The 12,333-nt window shown below is 53.2% G+C and overlaps 1 protein-coding gene across 2 annotated transcripts in view; it reads right to left on the minus strand.

Annotated features, from left to right (window-relative positions):
• Window positions 1-2,718, minus strand: part of MERTK (MER proto-oncogene, tyrosine kinase) — a 58,901-nt gene extending 56,183 nt beyond the window's left edge. For both annotated transcript variants that reach the window (XM_075925889.2, XM_075925888.2), the window contains exon 1: window positions 2,566-2,718. In XM_075925889.2, coding sequence (XP_075782004.2) covers window positions 2,566-2,713 — 148 coding nt within the window. In that variant the 5' untranslated portion in view covers window positions 2,714-2,718. The remainder of the gene's footprint in view (window positions 1-2,565) is intronic.
• Between the last annotated feature and the right edge of the window lie 9,615 nt (window positions 2,719-12,333).

The raw sequence follows: 12,333 nt of genomic DNA on the forward strand, positions 1-12,333 counted from the left end.
ACATCTCAGCAAGTTTTAACGTCACATCATAAAAGTAATTTCCCCATTATGACTAGCTGAGCACAGACAAGTTGAGGGAACGTTATGGAGAGACAGCAAACAGGACCTATGTTCGAGGCTGGATACATTTTTTTACTAAATGGATAGCTATTTTTACTCATGAAAAATGGTATTTTTAGACAGAAATTTGCAAAGTCACAAAGCTTGTTCCCAATCTTGTCTGGTCTTACAGAGTAAACAGAAATTCTCTCTGGGTTTGAAATGCCAAACAACCATCTTACACTGCAAAAATAGCTGAGCTTTTAAAGCCGCACCATAATCTTAACAATAACACAAACAAAGAGCATGTGATGGCTGCTGAACCTGCCTTATGCCACTTGCTGTTTACTTACATGGTACTAAAAACCAGTCACCAGAGGAAAAATGCCTGAGCCGCTTAGTAACAAATTTCTCAAAGAAAAACTTTTCTGCTTGCTAAGGACATTTGAAACGCACACTTCCTGACATAGCCCAGACAGCTACATTTTATTCTTAGACTTTTGTTTTGTTGTTACTCTACATATTTCAAAACACAACGACGCAGCGGTCTACAGTCTGACTATCGAACTAGCGATAAAAAACAGTTAATACTGAAAAAAAACAAGGATATGAAAGAGCTCTTCACGCTCACAGAGGCTGTTTCTTTTCTGGTTACCAGATGGGCGAATACAGCCGTAAGCAAGAACAGTCTAACAACACACACAAGGGATTTCACTGAAGGTTTATAAGTCAATGGGAAAAGCCACCGCACACTTGACATGACAATTCTCTACTCCGGCTCTAGTAGGGAGCTGTTTGAGAAGGCATAGCTCCATAAGACGTCACAAACCCTATGTCCTTACTAGCAGCCAAGAGCGGCCTGTTCACAAAGGGGTCTTTCCCCTCGGCTGGCTTGTGGACACATCTTGTCTGTTCCTCCAGAGAGCTGACATCTCAGCACCAGCTTCAGCCTCTCTGGCCCAAAAGGCAAGTTTGCCGAAGCCTGCGGGGATGTGTCTCAGGAGCGGAGCCCCAGACAGAGCCCAGCTCCTTTGCGTGTTCTCACTCTGCAGGGCCGAGCCGTTCCGGGATTACGGTGTAAATCCCAGCACGTTCCCACAGATTCCCCGCAGGCTTATGGCTCCTCTAGCTACACCCGCCGTATTCAACGGGAATCGCCCACTGATACAACCGGGGTGGCCCAATACTAGGACTAGCTCCTGATTCCCACAGGGGATAGGGATGTAAAGGGGTAACCTGTGAACCGACGCCTGGCCAGGACAGAGCAGCCCCCAGCCCCAGCACACACACACATACACACACACACACACACACACACACGCCTCCTCCCTCCCGCGGGCACACACACAAACCCTTCCCTCTGTGCGTGCACACACACACACAGCTCACCGTCCACAGACAACACATACAGCTCCCCCCCACACACACATCCCCCCTTCCCGTGCACACACACAAACGCACACACACCCCTCCCTCCTGCACACACACAAACGCACACACAGATCCTTCCCTCCGTGCACGCACACACAGCTCCCTGACCACAGACAACACATACAGCTCCCCCCTGCACACACAACGCGCACAAGTACACAAAGATGCCCCTACACACACAGCTCCCCCCGCGCACACACACAACACACACACAGCTCCCCCCCGCGCACACACACACACACAGCTCTCCCCGCACACACACAGCTCTCCCCGCACACACACACACACTCTCCCCGCACACACACACACACTCTCCCCGCACACACACACACACTCTCCCCGCACACACACACACAGCTCTCCCCGCACACACACAGCTCTCCCCGCACACACACACACACACACACACACACAGCTCTCCCCGCACGCGCACACACACACACACAGCTCTCCCCGCGCACACACACACACTCTCCCCGCACACACACACACACACACTCTCCCCGCACACACACACACACACACCTCTCCCCGCACACACACACACACACACGCTCTCCCCGCACACACACACACACACACACTCTCCCCGCACACACACGCACACACACACACTCTCCCCGCACACACACACACACAGCTCTCCCCGCACACACACACACACAGCTCTCCCCGCACACACACACACACACACACACACACACACACACACACACACTCTCCCCGCACACACACACACACACACACACACACACACACTCTCCCCGCACACACACACACACACACACAGCTCTCCCCGCACACACGTACACACACACACACACAGCTCTCCCCGCACACACGTACACACACACACACACAGCTCTCCCCGCACACACACACACACACACACACACACACAGCTCTCCCCGCACACACACACACACACACACAGCTCTCCCCGCACACACGTACACACACACACACACACACACAGCTCTCCCCGCACACACGTACACACACACACACACACACACACAGCTCTCCCCGCACACACACACACACACACACACTCTCCCCGCACACACACACACACACACACACACACGAACTCACCGAGCGCCCCGAGCAGCAGCAGCAACAGCAGGTCCCGGCCCATGGCCCCGCGAGAACCGGGAGCCCCCTGCCCAGCCGCCGCCAGACCCGCCGCCGCCGCCGCCAGCTCCGGGCCGGGGCGGGGCGGCTCCGCCCCCGGGGCCGGCATCGCCCGCTGCAGCCGCCGCGCCGCCTCCCCAGGCAGTGCGGGGCGGGGGGCTCGCTCGGGCTCCTGCAGCAGGGAGTGACACTGGTGCCCAGGGGCGGGGCTATTGCAGCGCCCCCCGCCCTAGGGAGCAGGAGCTGTCCCAGCGCCGGGGGGTGCCCCCTGGAGTGGGGGGCAGATGCTGATGGGAAATCTGCCTGCGCCCAGCCCTCTCCAGCCGCTGCTCCCATCCCCCTCCCTGTCGGTGGGAAATGACAGGCCCGCCAAGCAAGGCATCTTGGTGAGACCTGGATGCCGAATGCCAGCCCCAAACCTTTCCACTCCTACCTGAGACCCCCTGCCCATGCCGCCAGCGTCGCCTTCGCTCCCTTGGTCTTGGCATCACACGGGACTCTCATAGTCAGCTGACTGTCCACAGCACCCCCCAAGCCCTCGGAGTCCCTGCGTCCAGGCTAGAACCCCCAGCTTGTGAGTGTGGCCGGCGCGCTGCTCCTAGAGACGTACATTTACATCTAACCCTCTTAAACCCACTGTTGTTTGCCCACTCGCCGCACACTAGGTATCAGCGGCCTGTCCTCGTCATTACTGACCACTCCCCGCCGTGTGTCACCCGCACAGTGATGACTTTATGTGACCTAGGGCCGGGAACCCTTCCCCGTGGGAGCCCTCGATAAACGTACCCCGTTCAGTGAGGATTCCCTGTTTACAATTACATCCTAGACGTGTCACTCCGCCAGGTTTTAGCCTTTGTAATGTGACCATTTTGATATCTTTCTTGTTCTTTATCAAAATGCCACGTGGTACCAAGGCAAATGCCTCATAGAAGTTTATTGCATTGACACTGTTCCCTTTACCAAACAAAACTTATAATCTTGCAAAAAAATCAAGTTAGTTTGAGAGGCTCTATTTTCCATACACCCCTGGGATTGGCATTAAATATGTTCCCGTTACCTAATTTGTTATTATTCGAGTGCCATATCAGCCACCTCATTGTCTTGCCTATGATCAACATCAGACTGGTAGGCCCTCAAAGACCTGTGTTATCTGTTTACACTTTTCAAATATTGGCTTTCTTCCAGTCACCTGGAACTTCTCCAGTGTTCAAAGATTTACTGAAAATCAACATTAATGATCCAGCAAACTCCTCAGCCACCTTCTTCAAAATCCTTGGACTCAGAGTTTCCCAGGAGTTTCCCACTATTTTGAAGAAGAATCAAGTCACTAAAAGAGAGAGAGAAATTATCATTTTTACTGAAGCATTCAAGGATCAGAGCACTTTTGAGCTAGGCCGATAAGAGTCACACAGTAAAAAGCTGGGTCTGTACTAGTGTTGCTCATTTATAATTGTCATGTATAACTGGCCATTTATAAAGGGTCCTGTGAGCAACAGTAAATTATCTAACCCGCTACCAAGGCAGGAGCTATATGCATCAAGTTTGAAAGGTTTTCCAAGTAGAAAGTTTAAAAATAACCAAGAGAAAATGCAAAAGCTCAATAAAAAAGGGAATAAATCTGTTCCCGACTCCTTTGATTTCGGGAGCTGCTTGTTCAGTGTGGACTTTGCTGCACTAGTGGCAGAGATCCAGTTTCAGTGTCTCTCCCTTGTAGTTCAGTTCAACCTCTAACATCTTGAAATAATCAACAGCTAAGAAAGGGCACGTGTCCTCCGCAGCCCCGAGGAAAGAAGAGGAGAAAAACGTAACCCAGCTGCTGCAAGAGAGCTGAGAATCGGCATCTGCTACTCCTTGAGGCTGGCTGCCCTCCCTGCACCCCAGCAGCACACCGCCTTCCCATTTGCCCAGAGATTTTGGGGTGTTTTCCCCACTGTCTCACAATAACCAAGACTGAGAGCCCCGCCTCCTCCGGTCGTCTTAGGGCTGCTATTGGAAGTTATAGTCAGAGCCTGTGGGCTTTAGTTGGGGCTTACTGCCTGGCTGCAGCATCTGCTCACTTCACGTCCTGCTGCCGCTGCCGTTTCGTGCGTCTGATTCGTGCCAGGAGGGAGACAGGGCCCATTTCTGCAAAAGGGAAGGAGATGGAACATTCTCGGGGCCTACCGGTGGTCTAGGGAAGGATTGGTTTTACGCTGGCGAACGTTGATCGTTTACGTTTCCACCATAGGGCGGATCTTAATCTCACCCCCAGCGGTGTAACTGTGGCCGTCTGGCAGGGGCAGCCGGTCATGGAGGCAAGGGTAGGCCCAGCCTTCCCAAAATTGCCTGCACATCAGGCCGAAGGGAAGGATGGGGCTGTGGCACGGCAGCCCTGCTTCCTGGCCATGCGGAGGGCCTGGAACTGAGACTGCAACGCAGCAGTCTCGGCCCTCCAGGTGGCCAGGAAGGATCAGGTTGGGGGTGGGCAGGGCTTGGCACCAGGGATGGGGCCCTGGGCAGAAGGGGCGGGACTGGGACTTGTCTTCCCCAGCTGGGTCTTCACCCTCCTCCCATCTGGAATTTGTCACTGACGCCACTGAAGCTGCTCTGGATTTACGGGGAGATACTCGGAGAGCGGAATCTGCCACTGGGACCTGCCCTGAATCCGAAGGACTGGGCCTGCTGCACTTTTCAATCTTGCCTCTCCCACATCCCCTGTTGCTGTCCTGGGCGTTCCCTGTGGCCGCTGCAACCATGGAAAGATCTCTCACGTCGGCAGCCAAAGGAGGCAGAGATGTAAAATGGCGGCCTCTTTCCCACCTGCCAAACAACCTCCCAGCTGTGCCATTACACATGCTGATTTTAAGCTCATTGTCTGATGCTGCTGTCACGATTTTCGCATCTCAATATTGATTACGAGGTGCATACATGTGCATGTCCATTTAAAATGAAAGCCATGCTCTTCATAGGTGGGGCTGGTACCATCCCCTGTCGTTCAAAGTGCCTGACACCTCCCACTGTCAGTTGATTATAACTGTTGTCACTCTCTCAGTTGATTATAACTTTGCCAAACCATAACTGTTCAGGCTCAAATTTTCCATTCTGGGTGTCTGCTTCAGGCTGATTCAAAACAAAACAAAACATAAATTTCAGGCAAAATGGGCCGAGTGTTCCCAGGAAGGAATTCAGGGAAAATTACATGATTTTACCCATGTTCAAAAAAAAAGCTGGTGACTTTTTCTTTGGGATGCTCTAGTGCCCCCAAACTCAGGAGCAGGGACTGGACATTTTGCAAAGGGCTGGCTATGGTATCCAGGAGGTTTGTTTTGCTGTCTCCAGAAAATCTGACCAAGCCTGGTCAGGTTATATAAGCCTCGATGAAAATAAATCACAGTTTGCACCTATTTGGTAGTGCTTCACAGCATAATACCTGGAAGAGTCTGTCAACATTGACATGCTCCATGCAGGACTGTCCCTGCATTTGCAGTTCTAGGCTACAGTAGGCATATGTGGAACTAACAGCCAGGAGTCCGTCTCCTGTGCTCCCAGTGATCATCCGTCACTCCCCAGCATGAGAGCTGGGAGCAGGAGCCCCGGAGGCTGGAGGCTGAGTGGTACCCCACCCGGCAATGTTCCCACTAACCCTTTCCATCCATGAGTGGAGTGAGTTTTGACCTGTGCTCCAGTATTGTGCACTTGTTCAGACAGCACCCTGCAGTTACTAACAAATATCATAGTCGTAGATGAAATGCTATGGAAGAAAGAATACTAAGACATCCCTTTCCCGGTCACAAAGAATAAAAAGAGCTGGTAAGTCAGAACTTTCACCCAAACACCCTTATTATTATGACTGCCCCTAAGTGCCAATGTGCTGTGTTATGCCATCAGTTACAGATAAGGTAAAAAGACATCACCCTCCGCCCTGCTCCCACGCACATACCGGCAAGGTGTGAACAATAAGCTGTTTTTCTTAAAGCCCTGTGCTGCACTGCTATACAACACCAGTAATACATGGTGGCAGGCAATGTTCCTTCCATGTAGAATACACTTTGGCTATGTCTACACTGGCGGCTTCTTGCACGTGTAATATGCAAATGAGGCTACGTGTGGAGTATCGCTGAGCCTCATTTGCATACCTCATGAGCCACCATTTTTTTCAGAAGAGGCTCTTGCACAAGAAGGAGAATCTACACTGCCCCTCCTTGCGCAAGAAAACCCCTCTTGCACGACGCCGTTACACCTATTACGTGAGAGGAAGAACGGCGTTGCACAAGAGGGGTTTTCTTGCGCAAGGAGGGGCAGTGTAGATTCTCCTTCTTGTGCAAGAGCCTCTTCTGAAAAAAATGGTGGCTCATGAGGTATGCAAATGAGGCTCAGCGATATTCCATGCTTAGCCTCATTTGCATATTCGCGCAAGAAGCCGCGAGTGTAGACATAGCCTTTGTTCTGTGCACTGAGGCACGTGCAGATGTGCACCACCAGCAGAAACACATGCTGCTAGCAGTGGGTCATGTTGTAATTAGCTGGGTAGCATTTGACTCTCTCCTGGGTGGCCACCCACACTCTCAGCTCACTGAAGAAGAGTTCAGTTGTACATTAGCTGCATCTGTGCTTACTCCTAAGTGTAGAGAACTGCAAATTGGGATTTGCACTGGGAGAGCTAATCAGGGATTATCCCAATGGAAAAGGCTAATTGTCACCTTAATTAGCATACATTCCTGCATGTGCTATTATTTAGCCTAAGGAGTCAGCACTGGTGCAGATGCACCAACTGCCATCCAACAACTGCAAATTGTGGCTATTGCAAAATGGAGCTAAGCCCCAATTCATGCAACCCAAGCTACTGCCTCAGCCACTGAATGCATGTATCTACAGGCAGTCCCCGGGTTACGTACAAGATAGGGACTGTAGGTTTGTTCTTACGTTGAATCTGTATGTAAGTCGGAACTGGCGTCCAGATTCAGCCACTGCTGAAACTGACCGCCAGTTCTGACTTACATACAGATTCAACTTAAGAACCTCAGGCTTCCCCAAGTCAGCTGCTGCTGAAACTGATCAGCAGCTGATTCCAGGAAGCCCGGGGCAGAGCAACTCTGCCTCAGGATTCCTGTAGTCAGCGCTGGTCAGTTTCAGCAGCGGCTGACTTGGGGACGCCTGGGGCAGAGCAGCTGGGGTGCTGCTGGGTTGCTCCAGTAGCACCGCTCCTCGGCGCTACTGGACCAACCCAGCAGCACCCCAGCTGCTCTGCCCCAGGCGTCCTGATTCAGCCACTGCTGAAACTGACCAGCAGCGGCTGAATCAGGACCTGGGGCAGAGCAGCTGGGGTGCTGCTGGGTTGGTCCAGTAGTGCCCAGAGCGGCGCTGCAGGACCAATCGGCAGCGCCCCAGCTACTCTGCTCCAGGGTCCAAAACAAAAGCCTGGTCTGCTGGGGGGGGGCACACTAGCCGCGCCCCCCCCCCAGCAGACCAGGGACACGGGGAGCAGAGCCGCAGCGGCAGCGGGGTGCCGCGCCTCTGAGGCTTTGCTCTGGCAAAGCCTCAGAAGCGCGGGAACCCGCCCGCTGCTGCCGCTTCAGTCCGGGTGCCTGTGGTCTGCTGGGGACCGTCCCCAGCAGACCACAGGCACCGGGACTGAAGCGGCAGCAGCGGCGGTTCCCCTGGTCTGCTGGAGACGGTCTCCAGCAGACCAGGGGCACCAGAGCAGCTTACGACGGGGCTTTCTCGCCCCGGAGCTCGCATGCAGCAATCCGCCACCTCGACCTCCAGGGCGAGAAAGCCCCGTTCGTAAGTGCGGATCCAACTTAGGTCGGATCCGCGTAAGTCGGGGACTGCCTGTATTCACTAGAGCAGTGGTGCGCAACTTTTTTTTCATTTGCGACCCCCAGGAAAATTTTTGTTGAGAAAAAAAAACAAAAACATCAAGAGAATATTTTGTTGAGCACAAACAAACAAAAACCCAAAACCACCTCACCGGGAACATTTTGTTGCGGCCTCTTTAATTGAAAGCGCCAGTCCGCTCCCCTGCCACTCTCCCCACCCCCGCCCCCGCTGCATGTACATCGGGCGGTGAGCCAGGAAAACAAAATGCCAGCTGGCCTGGATCAAAACTCTGTGACCCCCAAGGAAGACGGCTGCGACCTCTTTGGGGGTCGCGACCCACGGGTTGCGCACCGCTGCACAAGAAGACTTACCTAGCGTGGCTCCGTTCCTCGTGGCCAGCCTGAAGCGGTGGCATGGTGGCATGGTGGGCAGCTGCTCTCTGGGGGCAGTCCAGGGCAGCAGGGGCTCTGCTGCTGACCAGCGACTGCTCCCCAGGACGGGGGTACTTGCTGCAGACACACGGCTCTGGCCTTGGCCAAGGCCACTGCAGCAGCTGCCACCGGTTACCACACAGCCCTAGGGCAGGGCTGTGTGGTGGCTGCTCTGCTGCTCCTGGGGCGGGGCAGCTGCCTGCCACACGGCCCTACCCGGAGCAGCCGAGCAGCCGCCGTGTGGCTCTGCTGAGGAGGTGGGCAGCCCTCAAATTCTTGGTGCGCGCCCGCCCGCCCAGGCACGCACCTTAGAGGGAACCCTGCAAACCCGCTTAGACGGTTAACCGATTCCATGCTAGGCTAACCTAAGATTAACTAAGTGGGATTTTACAGTCCTGCTCAAGAGTCCAGCCGTCCTGCTGCCCCAGGTGGCTCTCAATATGACGCCGCATCGTGGAATTTTGTATTTTTTCAGTTGGTTTTTTTAAGTTCTAGGAAAAGCAAAGAAAACACATAAAGCTGAGTGAAAAGAGCATGAGTAAGGTTGCAGAATCCAAGCACCCAGGAGCAAGGAAATGCCACAGTAGGTTTGCCTATGCCACCTTAATTGTGCCCCCTTCTTTGCATGTAATTAGCAACCCTATCCTGGTTTTGCCACAATATTCCTACCCCATCTGCTGCACGGGACGGACCTTCTTTGGGGCAGGATCAGAGCTTTGTGGTGAAGAAGGAATCTCTAGGGCCCCGCCCTATCTTACTGGTTGCAGGCTGTGCAGTGAATGAGACGGGATGGCAGGAAGAGAAAGGGTGGTCTTGTGATCAAATCATTTGAATGCTACCTTGGAGGTTTGCTTTGTACCCCTGCATCTGCCCTACAGTTCCTAGGCAGTGTGGAGCCAAACTTTCCACAGGCGATTGCTAATTGCACGTTCCTCGTTCTCTGGGCTGGAAGGTCGCTGCCATGGGAATGCAGTTCTGGGGCTGCTTTGGGTTGTTCCAGCTGCTTCTGTCCTTTATATTGTTAAGACAAGCATAGACCGCAGTCTGCCAGTTCGCCAGACCTCCATGTTATTCATACCGAACGACCACAGGGGCAGCTCAGTGACAAAGGCACTTGGGCAGGTTAGGAGTTATAGGTCCAGTAACACGAGTGCGCCGTGACAAGTGGCAAAGCCAGCAATGGGACTGTCTGCTGCCCCCTCACCCACACAAAGGGTCACGGTGAGGTGCCCCGATACTGATAGACTGAGACAAAAAGCTTCCGTTCCACCGACGTATTTCAGAGCGCCTGCTTGTTCCCTCCCGTTGTATCGTGTTCCTGGTGTCTTGGACAAAACTTCCTCTTATCTGGCGTTAGTGGAGGGTGCTCCTGTGCTAATCTTCTGCAGCACGTTCCCACATCTACCCCGTATCTACTGCATCTCAGGAGTGCCGGTGTTTTAGCCACACTAGCAATACTGCTGCCAAGGCCATGTACTGGCAGAGACACACATGGGCTTTTGGGGGCCCCATCGTGGTGTGACAAAGTGGGGATTGTAGTCGCACTCTTCACTTGTTATGTGGCTTGTAATTTCTACTGTCTCGTACTGTTGTGTAGTAACTCTGTGTGCGTGCCTCAGTTTCCCTGGGCACCACACCGGTGCCCAGATGGAGATGGGAATTTGGGGGGTGCCTCCCTGAGGGGAGGCTGCCCGGGCCAGAATGTTCACAATGAGCCTGGGAGAGGGGTGCAAGCAGGTGACATCTTTGGCAGGGGAAGCTGGACAGAGGAGGAGGCGGGGCTGCCTGCAGGGCCAGACCGGTTGCTGAGTGTGAGTTAGTCTCCGCTGGCTTTGGATGCAGGGAGTGGGCAAGCAGGAGCAGGGAGAGACCCTGGGGCGGCGTGGGCATGGGAGTGGAGTGTGGGCAGGGCCGTGGGCCAAAGAGGCAGAAGAGGGAGCTGAATTCCCCCAGGGAAACTTTCTCCATTGCCCGGGCTCTCATGCATAAGTGCTTGCAACAGGCCTCGATCTCGCGTGGCCTGGACACAGGCTTCACTTTACACTCTATGTCAGTCCCCTGAAGGCAGGAACATTTGTAAACCGGCAGGGGTGTGGGAAACGTCCTGGCATTCTTAAGGGCGGACTTCCAGTGTGCGCACAGGCCTGGAAGTGCAGATGCTAAGCACTGGTGTAAAGGCAGCGCTTGGGCAATATTCCCTTTAAGTTTTTCCATCTGCATGCAGAATAAATTTTGTTCTGTGCACTGAGGCACGTGCACCACCAGTAGACACACATGCTGTCAGCTGTATGAGCCTGTGGGCGCTCTACTAATCCATTAGGCGGCATCTGAATCTCTCCTGGGCAGCTGCCCAAGCGCTCAGCTTATGGAGAACACTGCTCTTGGGTTTTGTCTGACGGTTGAAATGCACACGTGCTACCCCAGGGCTTCGTGGTGCAGGCAGCACGGTGCTCACACGAACACTGCAAGGATCTAGTCAAGCGCATGGGGGACAATTCTTTCCTGCCTTACCAAAATGCCAAGCCGTGCACCAAGGTATAAGGAAACTACCTCGTGTTGGTTCTCAGCCGGTTAGCTCCAGCTCAGTTGCCCCCTCCCTTAGTACGGGTGTTGAGATGACAGGCTACTTTGCAGAGACCAAGGAACTAGACTATCTGAGGGAGGCGTTTGTGACACTTGATTAAATACAATTGCCTGTCGTATCATTGTCGAAGAACTCCCCGGAACAGTGACTAGCTCCAGTGGAAGAGTGGCAGATGGGAGTGGCCTGACACCTAGTGCTGGTAGTTGGAGATGCAATCGGGTTGTCATTCCTCCCAGCATCATTCCCACCTGGTGTACAAAACCTCCCGCAGCCTTGTGACATCGGGCCACGGAAGTACCCCTGGGTGGGGGTGCAAGGTAGGAGCCTCACGAAGCCAGCGAGTGGTGTTGAGGGGGTTGAGGTTGAAAGGATTCTGTTTGACTTCAAGTCTAATCCAATTTTTTGCCTTTTAACCGCTTGTAGCTGAGTCCAGCTGGTTACACTCACGACAAGGAAAGGCAGGAGTATATTGTGTGGAAAGTGCAGGAGACCTAAGAACTGTCTTGTTTGCATTGTATTTTTGGCTGACTATTGCTCATTTGGGGTTTAATATAAAGTTGTCTGAGAGAACTATGGATGAAAATGTTGCTGGTTCACGTGCTTTTGGTTGAAAGAAGACTGGGCAAATACACTGAACAACCTAGAGAAGGATCTTTGCTTAACCAGGATTTCTTCTAATTTTTTTTCTTCTGATGTTTCTCTTCCAGTTGCGCTGCAAGGGACCAACATACAAGAGTGGATGTTTGTTTCTTGGCATATGGTGGTGTGTTGTCTGATTGTTGCCATGTAGGGTGCCACGAAACAGTGAAGCCACACAGTTCAGAATGCACAACCGTGGCTCTGTGAATCAGTTGCTGGAGGAAAACAATCGTCCGGTGGAGGATGAACGAAATCCTAAAACGGATGACAGAGGAT

This window comes from Pelodiscus sinensis, chromosome 3, assembly GCF_052426305.1.
Source record: "Pelodiscus sinensis isolate ZL-2025 chromosome 3, ASM5242630v1, whole genome shotgun sequence".
NCBI lineage: Eukaryota > Metazoa > Chordata > Testudines > Trionychidae > Pelodiscus > Pelodiscus sinensis.